The following is a 15,244-nucleotide window of genomic DNA, read 5'->3' as shown; positions in this document are numbered from 1 at the left end:
AACCTCCCCTCCTGCATGTTATAACCTACCCTCCTACATGTTATAACCTCCCCTCCTACATGTTATAACCTCCCCTCCTACATGTTATAACCTCCCCTCCTACATGTTATAACCTCCCCTCCTGCATGTTATAACCTCCCCTCCTACATGTTATAACCTCCCCTCCTACATGTTATAACCTCCCCTCCTACATGTTATAACCTCCCCTCCTACATGTTATAACCTCCCCTCCTACATGTTATAACCTCCCCTCCTGCTACACCCCCCTCCATATCTTATAATCTCCCCCCCCTTCCTACATTTCCACCCCAGGCGGTAGAACTCCTCCCACCCGTGTGTTGACGGGGGAGGTGGGTGGGAATACGAGGGTGTAGGCGCCATAGCTCCAGGTATCGGGTGACTCTGGGTGTAATTAATTCATCAGCTGGTCACCGTCTGGGGGAAGGTGAGAGTTGCCAAGCGGTCCTTTTACCCGGCCGATATATAGCCCTCGAACGAAATCTGTGATTGGCTACCCTGTACGGGGGATAGAGTTGCCAAACGGGACAATTTGACGGGGTTTGATTTTTCCCAGCCACGTAATGGTGATGTTAGTTCACAATTACCTCAATGGGTATTTGGAAATACCCAGTGAGGTAACTCTTTGGAATTAAACTTCAGAAATTGTCATTTGAATTATTTGTTGATTATATTTTCCTTCTCTGGTGGAACGAGGTTGCCAAACGGGCATTTTCTGGGCGACTTTTCTTCCCCCCTTGCTAAGATTTTATTGGCTGGCGGTCTCGAGTTGCCAGGAGGGGAATTGTTCTCGGTTAATTTTTGCCCCCGCCGTGCACTATGTAAACCCATTAAACCGCTGCGTGTTGGAAGGGACGAGGTAATTTGTGGGGCCACTTTGCTCCAAAACAACAGCTGGTCTGTGTTCGATCAGTTGGCATGGGGAAGGCGGTTTTTATTTTTTTTTTTTCCCTTGGTAGTTTATAAGATATTCATTGGTCGGTCCGACGCGGCGTCGGGCGACAGTTGCCTGTTAGGCATTTATTTATTTATCAGCCACCCACCCACCCGCCCGGAGCCGCCCCTGGCCGCCCATCTCTCCCCCTGGCTTATTATGGTCATGTTGAAGCCCCACATATCCTTAATGTGTTAATCGCTCGCCCAGAGCTGTTATGCCATGGTCAGCACGGCTTTGAAATATGTAGTGTGTGTGTGTGTGTGTGTGTTGGGTGGTCAGATGTTTGTGTTTGGTGGTGGGTCAGGTGTTTGTTTTTAGTGGGTCAGGTGTTTGTTGATGGTGGGTCAGCTGTTTTGTGTTTGTGGTTGTTGGTCAGCTGTTTTGTGTTGTGGTTGGTGGTCAGCTGTTTTGTGTTTGTGGTTGGTGGTCAGCTGTTTTGTTTGTGGTTGGTGGTCAGGTGTTTGTGTGTTGGTGGTCAGCTGTTTTGTGGTTGATGGTCAGCTGTTTTGTGTTTGTGGTTGTTGGTGGTCAGCTGTTTTGTGTTTGTGGTTGGTGGTCAGGTGTTTGTGTGTTGGTGGTCAGCTGTTTTGTGGTTGGTGGTCAGCTGTCTGTGTTTGTTGTGGGTGGTCAGCTGTTTTGTGTTTGTGGTTGGTGGTCAGGTGTTTGTTGTTAGTGGGTCAGGTGTTTGTTGATGGTGGGTCAGCTGTTTGTTGTGGTTGATGGTCAGCTGTTTGTGTTTGTGGTTGTTGGTCAGCTGTTTGTGTTTGTTGTGGGTGGTCAGCTGTTTTGTGTTTGTGGTTGGTGGTCAGCTGTTTGTGTGTGGGTGGTCAGCTGTTTTGTGTGTGTTGTTGGTTGTCAGCTGTTTGTGTATGTGTTTGTTTGTGTATGTGTTTGGTCGCGGGTCAGGTGTTTTTCGTGTTGGCGATCAGCTGTTTGATGGCGCCATGTGACATTGATATCCCTTCTCGTCCATTGTAATGGTTCCGTCCGTATATCGTCCATTGTAATGGTTCCGTCCGTATATCGTCCATTGTAATGGTTCCGTCCGTATATCTTGTACATAGTAATGGTTCCATCCGTATATCTTGTCCTTTGTAACAGTTTCGTCCGTATATCGTGTCCTTGATAATGGTTGCGTCCGTGTATCTCGTCCGTGGTAATTTCGTCCGTACCTTTTGATCTGGTTGTCCCAACTGCATCTCGTTTCCGTAGCAGTGGTCCCGTCCGTACTTGTCCGTTGCAGTGGTCCCGTCCGTATTTCTTGTCCGTAGCAGTAGTGGTCCCTTCCGTACTTCTTGTCCGTAGCAGTAGTGGTCCCTTCCGTACTTCTTGTCCGTAGCAGTGGTCCTTTGTACTTGTCCGTTGCAACGGTCCCCTTCCGTACTTCGTAGCAGTGGTCCCGTCCGTACTTCTTGTCCGTTGCAGCGGTCCCGTCCGTACCTGTTGTCCGTTGCAGTGGTCCCGTCCGTACCTGTTGTCCGTTGCAGTGGTCCCGTCCGTACCTGTTGTCCGTAGCAGTGGTCCCGTCCGTACTTCTTGTCCGTTGCAGTGGTCCCGTCCGTACCTGTTGTCCGTTGCAGTGGTCCCGTCCGTACCTGTTGTCCGTTGCAGTGGTCCCGTCCGTACTTCGTAGCAGTGGTCCCGTCCGTACTTCTTGTCCGTAGCAGTGCTTCCGTCCGTACTTATTGTCCGTAGCAGTAGTGGTCCCTTCCGTGCCTCCCGTCCGTAGCAGTAGTGGTCCCTTCCGTGCCTCCCGTCCGTAGCAGTAGGGGTCCCGTCCGTGCCTCCCGTCCGTAGCAGTAGTGGTCCCGTCCGTGCCTCCCGTCCGTAGCAGTAGTGGTCCCGTCCGTGCCTCCCGTCCGTAGCAGTAGTGGTCCCGTCCGTAGTGGTGGTGGTAGTAATATCATGTGTGGGAAGGTAGTGTTAACTCAGCAGCGTGACGGGATGACCTTTCCGTCAGGTGACCTTCTGCCTGGGCTGAGGATCTCGCTCAAGGTCGGTCCACCTTCTAAGGTCATTGTACCCTGGTCCGTGACTCAGTCCTCAGGTCACCGACCTGGGGATACGACTCAGGTCATTGGCATAAGGACGGCACTCAGGTCTTTGACCTGGGGTGTTGATAAGGTCATTTGACCTTTGTTTGACCTGGGGTATTGATAAGGTCAGGGGTATAGACCAGGGGTATTGCTGAGGTCATATACCTGGGAATTTGCTAAGGTCATTCACCTGGGATATTGTAAGGTCATTGACCAGGGATATTGCCATTCATGGACTTGGGGAATTGATAAGGTCATAGACTTGGGATAATGCTGAGGTCATAAACAAAGGATATTGCTAAGGTCATTGACCTGAGATATTGCTAACGTCATTGACCTGAGATATTGCTAAAGGTCATTGGCCTGGGATATTGTTAAGGTTATTGACTTCGGGCATTGCTGAGGTCAGTGCCTTGGGATATTGCAAAGGTCATTGACTTGGGATAGTGCAAAGGTCATAGACAAAGGATTTTCCTAAGGTCATTGACCTGGGATATTGCTAAAGGTCATTGACCTGGGATATTGCTAAAGGTCATTGACCTGGGATATTGCTAAAGGTCATTGACCTGGGATATTGCTAAAGGTCATTGACCTGGGATATTGCTAAAGGTCATTGACTTGGGATATTGCTAAAGGTCATTGACCTGTGATATTGGAAAGATCATTGACCTGGGATATTGCTAAAGGCCATTGACCTGGGATATTGCTAAAGGTCATTGACCTGGGATATTGCTAAAGGCCATTGACCTGGGATATTGCTAAAGGCCATTGACCTGGGATAATGCTAAAGGCCATTGACCTGGGATAATGCTAAAGGCCATTGACCTGGGATATTGCTAAAGGTCATTGACCTGGGATTATTACCCAGGTCGAGAAGATCCTGAGAGCTATATATGAATGAAGGGAGCGCCCCGGGAGTCTGTGAATGAACTTCAGACCTTGAGATGATGTGAATGAAGTGCGAGCGGCGAGATCTGAATGAAGTATGCTAACCTTAAGACGATGTGAATGAAACGAAATCTGAATGAATTCGGATAAAGAATGAATGAAGTTTGTAACCTTAAGATGATGTGAATGAAACGATATCTGAATGAAATTCGGACCAAAAATGAATGAAGTTTTATAACCTTAAGATGATGTGAATGAAACGAAATCTGAATAAAAATCGGACCAAAAAATGAATGAAGTTTCTAACCTTAAGACGATGTGAATGAAACGATATGTGAATGAAATTCGGATAAAGAATGAATGAAGTTTGTAACCTTAAGATGATGTGAATGAAACGAAATCTGAATAAAAATCGGACCAAAAAATGAATGAAGTTTCTAACCTTAAGACGATGTGAATGAAACGATATGTGAATGAAATTCGGATAAAGAATGAATGAAGTTTGTAACCTTAAGATGATGTGAATGAAACGAAATCTGAATAAAAATCGGACCAAAAAATAAATGAAGTTTCTAACCTTAAGACGATGTGAATGAAACGATATGTGAATGAAATTCGGATAAAGAATGAATGAAGTTTCTAACCTTAAGACGATGTGAATGAAACGATATGTGAATGAAATTCGGACCAAAAATGAATGAAGTTTTAAAACCTGAAGATGATGTGAATGAAACGATATGTGAATGAAATTCGGACCAAAAATGAATGAAGTTTTATAACCTGAAGATGATGTGAATGAAACGATATGTGAATGAAATTCGGATCAAGAAATGAATGAAAATCCCCCCCCCCCACCCCCTCAGCGGTACAATCGTAATGTTAACTGTCATACAAACATAATGTGTGGGTAAAGAATACCCTTTTCAAACCCGACCCAAATCTCGCTCACCACAGATTGGAATATGATGATGATGAAAATGATCAAGATGATATGATGAAGATTATCATGATGAAGATGATCATGATGATATGATGATGATATCATGAATGATGGATCATGAAGATATGATGTTGATATGATGATGAATGATCATGATGATATGATGATGATGATGATGAATGATATGATGATATGATGAAAGAAAAATGATGGTGATGAGAAGATATGATTAATAGATGATGATGATGAAGATAGATAATGATGATGAATGATGAGATATGATGATATGATGATTATGAACCATGATGTGTGTGTGTGTGTGTGTGTGTGTGTGTGTGTGTGTGTGTGTGTGTGTGTGTGTGTGTGTGTGTGTGTGTGTGTGTGTGTGTGTGTGTGTGTGTGTGTGTGTGTGTGTGTGTGTGTGTGTGTGTGTGTGTGTGTGTGTGTGTGTGTGTGTGTGTGTGTGTGTGTGTGTGTGTGTGTGTGTGTGTGTGTGTGTGTGTGTGTGTGTGTGTGTGTGTGTGTGTGTGTGTGTGTGTGTGTGTGTGTGTGTGTGTGTGTGTGTGTGTGTGTGTGTGTGTGTGTGTGTGTGTGTGTGTGTGTGTGTGTGTGTGTGTGTGTGTGTGTGTGTGTGTGTGTGTGTGTGTGTGTGTGTGTGTGTGTGTGTGTGTGTGTGTGTGTGTGTGTGTGTGTGTGTGTGTGTGTGTGTGTGTGTGTGTGTGTGTGTGTGTGTGTGTGTGTGTGTGTGTGTGTGTGTGTGTGTGTGTGTGTGTGTGTGTGTGTGTGTGTGTGTGTGTGTGTGTGTGTGTGTGTGTGTGTGTGTGTGTGTGTGTGTGTGTGTGTGTGTGTGTGTGTGTGTGTGTGTGTGTGTGTGTGTGTGTGTGTGTGTGTGTGTGTGTGTGTGTGTGTGTGTGTGTGTGTGTGTGTGTGTGTGTGTGTGTGTGTGTGTGTGTGTGTGTGTGTGTGTGTGTGTGTGTGTGTGTGTGTGTGTGTGTGTGTGTGTGTGTGTGTGTGTGTGTGTGTGTGTGTGTGTGTGTGTGTGTGTGTGTGTGTGTGTGTGTGTGTGTGTGTGTGTGTGTGTGTGTGTGTGTGTGTGTGTGTGTGTGTGTGTGTGTGTGTGTGTGTGTGTGTGTGTGTGTGTGTGTGTGTGTGTGTGTGTGTGTGTGTGTGTGTGTGTGTGTGTGTGTGTGTGTGTGTGTGTGTGTGTGTGTGTGTGTGTGTGTGTGTGTGTGTGTGTGTGTGTGTGTGTGTGTGTGTGTGTGTGTGTGTGTGTGTGTGTGTGTGTGTGTGTGTGTGTGTGTGTGTGTGTGTGTGTGTGTGTGTGTGTGTGTGTGTGTGTGTGTGTGTGTGTGTGTGTGTGTGTGTGTGTGTGTGTGTGTGTGTGTGTGTGTGTGTGTGTGTGTGTGTGTGTGTGTGTGTGTGTGTGTGTGTGTGTGTGTGTGTGTGTGTGTGTGTGTGTGTGTGTGTGTGTGTGTGTGTGTGTGTGTGTGTGTGTGTGTGTGTGTGTGTGTGTGTGTGTGTGTGTGTGTGTGTGTGTGTGTGTGTGTGTGTGTGTGTGTGTGTGTGTGTGTGTGTGTGTGTGTGTGTGTGTGTGTGTGTGTGTGTGTGTGTGTGTGTGTGTGTGTGTGTGTGTGTGTGTGTGTGTGTGTGTGTGTGTGTGTGTGTGTGTGTGTGTGTGTGTGTGTGTGTGTGTGTGTGTGTGTGTGTGTGTGTGTGTGTGTGTGTGTGTGTGTGTGTGTGTGTGTGTGTGTGTGTGTGTGTGTGTGTGTGTGTGTGTGTGTGTGTGTGTGTGTGTGTGTGTGTGTGTGTGTGTGTGTGTGTGTGTGTGTGTGTGTGTGTGTGTGTGTGTGTGTGTGTGTGTGTGTGTGTGTGTGTGTGTGTGTGTGTGTGTGTGTGTGTGTGTGTGTGTGTGTGTGTGTGTGTGTGTGTGTGTGTGTGTGTGTGTGTGTGTGTGTGTGTGTGTGTGTGTGTGTGTGTGTGTGTGTGTGTGTGTGTGTGTGTGTGTGTGTGTGTGTGTGTGTGTGTGTGTGTGTGTGTGTGTGTGTGTGTGTGTGTGTGTGTGTGTGTGTGTGTGTGTGTGTGTGTGTGTGTGTGTGTGTGTGTGTGTGTGTGTGTGTGTGTGTGTGTGTGTGTGTGTGTGTGTGTGTGTGTGTGTGTGTGTGTGTGTGTGTGTGTGTGTGTGTGTGTGTGTGTGTGTGTGTGTGTGTGTGTGTGTGTGTGTGTGTGTGTGTGTGTGTGTGTGTGTGTGTGTGTGTGTGTGTGTGTGTGTGTGTGTGTGTGTGTGTGTGTGTGTGTGTGTGTGTGTGTGTGTGTGTGTGTGTGTGTGTGTGTGTGTGTGTGTGTGTGTGTGTGTGTGTGTGTGTGTGTGTGTGTGTGTGTGTGTGTGTGTGTGTGTGTGTGTGTGTGTGTGTGTGTGTGTGTGTGTGTGTGTGTGTGTGTGTGTGTGTGTGTGTGTGTGTGTGTGTGTGTGTGTGTGTGTGTGTGTGTGTGTGTGTGTGTGTGTGTGTGTGTGTGTGTGTGTGTGTGTGTGTGTGTGTGTGTGTGTGTGTGTGTGTGTGTGTGTGTGTGTGTGTGTGTGTGTGTGTGTGTGTGTGTGTGTGTGTGTGTGTGTGTGTGTGTGTGTGTGTGTGTGTGTGTGTGTGTGTGTGTGTGTGTGTGTGTGTGTGTGTGTGTGTGTGTGTGTGTGTGTGTGTGTGTGTGTGTGTGCCAGTGTAGCACAGAGACCAGGTGTACGTGCCAGTGTAGCACAGCAGACCAGGTGCACGTGCCAGTGTAGCACAGCAGACCCAGGTGTACGTGCCAGTGTAGCACAGCAGACCAGGTGTACGTGCCAGTGTAGCACAGCAGACCAGGTGTACGTGCCAGTGTAGCACAGCAGATCAGGTGTACGTGCCAGTGTAGCACAGCAGACCAGGTGTACGTGCCAGTGTAGCACAGCAGATCAGGTGTACGTGCCAGTGTAGCACAGCAGATCAGGTGTACGTGCCAGTGTAGCACAGCAGATCAGGTGTACGTGCCAGTGTAGCACAGCAGACCAGGTGTACGTGCCAGTGTAGCACAGCAGACCAGGTGAACGTGCCAGTGTAGCACAGCAGACCAGGTGTACGTGCCAGTGTAGCACAGCAGACCAGGTGCACGTGCCAGTGTAGCACAGCAGACCAGGTGTACGTGCCAGTGTAGCACAGCAGACCAGGTGTACGTGCCAGTGTAGCACAGCAGACCAGGTGTACGTGCCAGTGTAGCACAGCAGACCAGGTGTACGTGCCAGTGTAGCACAGCAGACCAGGTGTACGTGCCAGTGTAGCACAGCAGACCAGGTGTACGTGCCAGTGTAGCACAGCAGACCAGGTGTACGTGCCAGTGTAGCACAGCAGACCGGGTGTACGTGCCAGTGTAGCACAGCAGACCAGGTGCACGTGCCAGTGTAGCACAGCAGACCAGGTGTACGTGCCAGTGTAGCACAGCAGACCAGGTGTACGTGCCAGTGTAGCACAGCAGACCAGGTGTACGTGCCAGTGTAGCACAGCAGACCAGGTGTACGTGCCAGTGTAGCACAGCAGACCAGGTGTACGTGCCAGTGTAGCACAGCAGACCGGGTGTACGTGCCAGTGTAGCACAGCAGACCAGGTGCACGTGCCAGTGTAGCACAGCAGACCAGGTGTACGTGCCAGTGTAGCACAGCAGACCAGGTGTACGTGCCAGTGTAGCACAGCAGACCAGGTGTACGTGCCAGTGTAGCACAGCAGATCAGGTGTACGTGCCAGTGTAGCACAGCAGACCAGGTGTACGTGCCAGTGTAGCACAGCAGACCAGGTGTACGTGCCAGTGTAGCACAGCAGACCAGGTGTACGTGCCAGTGTAGCACAGCAGATCAATACTCAGTGTGGCACACGGGAACAAAGAGGAAGACTTGGCGAATAATGCACTCGCCACACGGGGTTCGAGGACGACCTTAGTTCTCGGTCTACAGGGGTCAGGAGGTCACCACGGTATGGGGGTGGGTGTCGAGGACGACCTCGGCTGTGGATCTAGAAGGGTCACGAGGTCACCACGGTATGGGGGTGGGTGTCGAGGACGACCTCGGCTGTGGATCTAGAGGGGTCACGAGGTCACCACGGTATGGGGGTGGGTGTCGAGGACGACCTCGGCTGTGGATCTAGAAGGGTCACGAGGTCACCACGGGGCGGGGGGGGGGGGGGGGAGAGGTTCGAGGACGACCTTGGCTGGAGAGTGAAGGGGGTCATGAGGTCACAAGTCCCAGAAGGGGTCGAGGAGGACCTTACCTGTGGAAGTCGTTGTGTGGGAACAGCTTATAAGCTTACAGGGTCAAGGGTCAGGTCAAGCGACTGGGGTCCCTCCCTCCAAAACCATTGTAGTTTGGAGGTGAATCTTGGAGGCTCCTCTCGTCTGCCCCCAACACTGCTCCTCCAAAGCTGCCTCCAACGTGTTCATTGAAGCTTCGAGTATAGAAGAAAATATATTTAGAAATCTTAGATATTCTTACTGTAGTCTTTGGATTAGAAGTCTTAGATATTCTTACTGGAGTCTTTGGATTAGAAGTCTTAGATATTCTTACTGGAGTCTTTGGATTAGAAATAGGAGGCTTTAATTAACCACTTGCCTCACCTTAATTTTGACTCTGATGGTATATATATATATATATATATATATATATATATATATATATATATATATATATATATATATATATATATATATACATATATATATATATATATATATATATATATATATATATATATATATATATATATATATATATATTAGGGAAATATGTAGGTTAAACTGAATTATTATTCTTGCTAGTGTTCATGATGATCCTCTCTCTCTCTCTCTCTCTCTCTCTCTCTCTCTCTCTCTCTCTCTCTCTCTCTCTCTCTCTCTCTCTCTCTCTCTTCCAGCTCATCATTTGATGATATGAACAGGTTACTTGTAAAGTCCTTGGTGTAATACCCCATCCCTCATCTCCCCTCACTGTGATGTAATCTCCCCATCTCCCCTCTGTGATGTAACATTCCAGTCTCCCCTCACTGTGATGTAATCTCCCCATCTCCCCTCTGTGATGTAACATTCCAGTCTCCCCTCACTGTGATGTAACCCTCCCATCTCCCCTCGCTGTGATGTAACCCTCCCCCATCTCCCCTCACGATGATGTAACCCTCCCCATCTCCCCTCATTGTGATGTTACCTCCCCTCACTGTGATATAACAACCCCCGTCTCCCCTCACTGTGATGTAACAACCCCCCCACCTCCCCTCACTGTGATGATCCAACCTCCCATCTTCCCTCACTGTGATGTAACAACCCCCACCTCCCCTCACTGTGATGATACAACCCCCTCTCCCCTCGCTGTGATGTAACAACCCCCATCTCCCCTTACTGTGATGTAACAACCCCCCACCTCCCCTCACTGTGATGATCCAACCTCCCATCTTCCCTCACTGTCATGTAACAACCCCCATCTCCCCTCACTGTGATTTAACAACTGAGTCATTACCATACCCTCATACCTGTAAAGAGATATTTTTTTTTGGGGGGGAGGGTGATAACGAACCCATTTATTTATAATACATGTATGTTAGAATACCAGTCCTATAATTCTGTAATCTGTTTATTTATGCTACCAAACCTATAATGGTTGTAATGTTTATTTTGGATACCAATCCCAATTTTGTAATCTATTTTGGGTACAGAACATATCATTTATGTATTCTGATTATTTAGATGTACCAAATCTTTCAATATGTCTGTATTAAGGTGTACCAGACCTTTCAATATGTCTGTATTAGGGTGTACCATAGGTCTGTGTACTAGTTTATGACTTTTGATGTGATAGGTGTAGGTGTACCCATCTGGTAATTAGCATTATGTCAGTAGTTACCCTCGCACCCATGTCTAATAGCCTGTGTCTCTCTTTCTCTCCCCATTCCTTCCCCATTTCCTTCCCCCATCACCAGATCTGGCACAAGGGTTGTTTCAAGTGTCAAGAGTGTGGCATGACGCTGAGCATGAAGACATACAAAGGTTACAACAAGCTCCCCTACTGTGAAGCGTAAGTATATACTCCCCACTTCTCCCCCACCTGATGTTCTCCCCACTGTATATGTTCTCCCTACAACCCTATGTGTTGCCAACATCATGGTCCTCCTGTATTATGTTCTGCCAACCTTTTTTTTATTGTTTCTTCTACACCGTGTTCTAACTTCCTGTGTTCTCCCCATACCCTGTACGAACGCCTTGTGTTCTCCCCACACCATGTTCTAACACCACATGTTCCCCCCGCACCTTGTACTGTGTTCTCTCCACACCTTGTACCGCCACCTTGTGTTCTCTTCAGACCTTGTACTAACACCCCATGTTCTTCACATACCTTGTACTAACACCCCATGTTCTCCACATACCTTGTACTAACACCCCATGTTCTCCTCACACCTTGTACTAACACCCCATGTTCTCCACATACCTTGTACTAACACCCCATGTTCTCCCCATAGTGTGTCCTACCACCTCATGTTCTCCCCACATCTTGCAATACCACCTCCTGTTCTCCCCATACCATGTACTACCACCTCATGTTCTCCCCATAGTGTGTCCTTCCACCCCAAGTTCTCCCCACGCCATGCACTGCCGTGCCATGTTCTCGCATGTCATGTACTCCCTCCCCATCTTCTACCCTATATCATGAACTACCATCTCGTTTCCTCCCCTTTGTTCCTTCCACCCCATCTACTACCAGCGTACGTACTCCCCACACCATGTGTTACCGCCCCATGTACTCCCTACACCGTGTACTCTCACCCCATGTTCTTGAGAACATCGTAATTCAGAGAATAATTACATTACTTGTCCTTACACACACACACACACACACACACACACACACACACACACACACACACACACATCATGTCAGTTCTAGGTTTAAGTCCTCTTCCTTCCATGTTCTTCTGCCAGAAATATACCTTGCAGGAGTAGGCAGGCATCGCTTTGGAATTGGGGCTTGAGAGTTATGGCCGTGTGCATGAACTCCCTCCGCGTCGGATAGGAAGACTCGGAGCAAGTGGGTGTGGGTGTGTGCGTGTGTGTGGGTCTGTGTGTGTCGACACGTTCGTGGAGAGTCACGGAGAAGTTCGCCTCAGCGCATGACGCACTACATGACTCTCGTGTGCTTCAGGCAGGTTTCCTCAACGCCTCCAGAGGGTACAAAGAAGAAAGCTGGTGTTCCAGGTCGTGGACGCGTGCTCTCTTCAGCCGTGTCGCATTGTCATACCTGACAGTGTCGAGCCAGACGAGAGAGAGAGAGAGAGAGAGAGAGAGAGAGAGAGAGAGAGAGAGAGAGAGAGAGAGAGACTCTGTCTTACAGCGTCCATTAAGGAACTTGTGAATAGATTGTGGGAGTCCAACAGTCTGGTCGAGTGACGGGCGTAACCCAGCTGCCTGGGCATGAGAGAGAGAGAGAGTCCGGGCTGTGTGTGTGTGGGTGGAAGACATAACACAACCTCTCTCTCTCTCTCTCTCTCTCTCTCTCTCTCTCTCTCTCTCTCTCTCTCTCTCTCGAACTACGTCAGGTGAACAACAGGTTTGACATGGGTTCTTTCGATGGACCATATATATATTTTTTTCTTCCTTTTTTTTATGTTGAAGGTTCCAGTCACGGACGAAAGTCCACATCAAGGACGGGCCTTAATTGAAATATAGAGAGGTCATTGAAATATAGAGAGGTCATTGAAATATAGAGAGAGGTCATTGAAATATAGAGAGGTCATTGAAATATAGAGAGAGGTCATTGAAATATAGAGAGGTCATTGAAATATAGAGAGGTCATTGAAATATAGAGAGGTCATTGAAATATAGAGAGGTCATTGAAATATAGAGAGGTCATTGAAATATAGAGAGGTCATTGAAATATAGAGAGGTCATTGAAATATAGAGAGAGGTCATTGAAATATAGAGAGGTCATTGAAATATAGAGAGAGGTCATTGAAATATAGAGAGGTCATTGAAATATAGAGAGAGGTCATTGAAATATAGAGAGGTCATTGAAATATAGAGAGAGGTCATTGAAATATAGAGAGGTCATTGAAATATAGAGAGAGGTCATTGAAATATAGAGAGGTCATTGAAATATAGAGAGGTCATTGAAATATAGAGAGGTCATTGAAATATAGAGAGGTCATTGAAATATAGAGAGAGGTCATTGAAATATAGAGAGGTCATTGAAATATGGAGAGAGGTCATTGAAATATGGAGAGGTCATTGAAATATAGAGAGGTCATTGAAATATGGAGAGAGGTCATTGAAATATAGAGAGGTCATTGAAATATAGAGAGGTCATTGAAATATGGAGAGAGAGGTCATTGAAATATAGAGAGGTCATTGAAATATATAGAGAGGTCATTGAAATATAGAGAGGTCATTGAAATATAGAGAGGTCATTGAAATATAGAGAGGTCATTGAAATATGGAGAGAGAGGTCATTGAAAGAGAAAAAGAAGAGACAAGGAAAAATATTTAATTTTTGTAGGAAGAAAAGAACCTGTCTTTTAAAACGTGCCACGTCATAGTTATTGGGAGAGACACGAGAAGGTTTGAGAGTTCCAGAGCTTGAAGGTGTAAGGAAAGAAACAGTTATCAAAACGGCCCACCCTTGAGTTGCCAACGACCACATAGTCTCACTGCTTTCGTTTTAAGGGAAGTGATTGAAATGGGACGGGAAAAGAATACTGTCATCTCGTGTGTGGAAGTCCCCGGAGGGATGATTTCTCGTGACGCTCTCGTACCTTGAGGGAAACAGAGAAGCGTTTGCCCCTGGTAACAAACGTGGTAGGATGGATTCCCCGAACCTTCAAGACGAGAGTTAAAAAAAAGAAAACCCATCAATGACGTTCCTCAAGGCAGTTTTAAGTTATGACGTCCCTCAAGGCAGTATGAATTCTGACGTTCCCTCGAGGCGGTTTATACTGTAAACTACCTTGAGGAAAGGGATGACTTAAACTCACCAGAAGTGTGCACCGTGCAGGCATCACCCCAGAGGGTCGGGGCGGGGCGGGGCGGAATATTGCAGAGTTAGAATGGGCGCAGAGACCTCTCACAGTCGGCACTATAGCACAGTTAGTTCCCTGTCTACCTGGGTATGGCTTGAAGCAGCGACCCGGCAGGATACGTGGGTGGCGTAGACCCTACGGGCCTCGGCCTCTGACAGCCCGAATGAGCGAGAGGAAGAAGAGGGGGTCTCACACCGAGTTGTGTGGGTTCGAAGAAGACCTCGGAAGTTCGTCCTGAGTTTGTTTCTTTCTCGTGGCCGACGTGGCACGGGGGCAGAGGTATGCCCCAGTCACAACCATATCGGATGGGAGGTGAGGCATTTTTATGATTGTGCTACAAAAGAAAGCCACTGAAGGTCGTGAGGTGTTTGTAAAGCCGACTTTTGAATGTGGAAGGGGTACTGAATGAAGAGGAAAAGACAAGAGTGGAAGAGAATTCCACATCTTCTTTGTAAATGGATGAAGTTTATCGTGGGTACAAGCTTATGACGGTCCCGGGGTGAACTGGTCGTACATCTGGTGGCTGAGGCTAGTGTTTCTAACGGTGTGAGTACCAGTAACCCCGCCTCATTGTGCCTCAGGCTATCTTCAGGGAGGGATATTCTCTTTCCTCTTCCTGGCTGCCACTTAATTGGTAAATTTCGCTTCTGGGCGCTATATTTCTTCCACTTGTGCTTGAAGATGGTTAGCTCTTACCTTTGTGAGGAGGAGAAAGCCCGAAATATCTCATGGAAGCAAGAAAAATATGGGTAAACGTGAGATTTCGAGGCGCACTGGGGCGCTCAGAACGCACGATCAGGCAGCTGCTTCCCACAACACCTCATCACTCACTGCCTCGCCTCATTGAGGATATCAAGACCCAGTGGAACCGAACCATGGGCCTAGAGTAATTCAGGAACCCTGCCAGTTCCATGCCCAGACGTCTGCAGATGGTCATCAAGGCCAGAGGAGAGATGACAGAGTAGTAAAAATGCAAGTGTGACGTAGCCTTTGAAAATGTATATCGGGTACTGTGCCTTAAGTGAGGACCATGTAAGGTACTGTGCCTTAGGTGAGGATCATTTCAGGCACTGTGCCTTAGGTGAGGACCATTTCAGGCACTGTGCCTTAGGTGAGGACCATTTCAGGCACTGTGCCTTAGGTGAGGATCATTTCAGGCACTGTGCCTTAGGTGAGGACCATTTCAGGCACTGTGCCTTAGGTGAGGACCATTTCAGGCACTGTGCCTTAGGTGAGGATCATTTCAGGCACTGTGCCTTAGGTGAGGACCATTTCAGGCACTGTGCCTTAGGTGAGGACCATTTCAGGCACTGTGCCTTAGGTGAGGATCATTTCAGGCACTGTGCCTTTAGGTGGGGGT

General features: G+C 47.4%; 1 protein-coding gene across 3 annotated transcripts in view; it reads left to right on the top strand.

Moving 5' to 3' along the window:
- The window catches only part of Lasp (LIM and SH3 domain protein Lasp), a 459,511-nt gene that overhangs the window by 287,133 nt on the left and 157,134 nt on the right, over positions 1-15,244 (top strand). For all 3 annotated transcript variants that reach the window (XM_071673158.1, XM_071673156.1, XM_071673159.1), the window contains one exon: positions 10,798-10,892. In XM_071673158.1, coding sequence (XP_071529259.1) covers positions 10,837-10,892 — 56 coding nt within the window. In that variant the 5' untranslated portion in view covers positions 10,798-10,836. The remainder of the gene's footprint in view (positions 1-10,797; positions 10,893-15,244) is intronic.

The sequence above is a fragment of the Panulirus ornatus genome, chromosome 18 (assembly GCF_036320965.1).
Source record: "Panulirus ornatus isolate Po-2019 chromosome 18, ASM3632096v1, whole genome shotgun sequence".
Classification (NCBI taxonomy): domain Eukaryota; kingdom Metazoa; phylum Arthropoda; class Malacostraca; order Decapoda; family Palinuridae; genus Panulirus; species Panulirus ornatus.
Note: the sequence above shows the minus strand (reverse complement) of the source record. Positions and strands in the feature narration are given on the sequence as shown.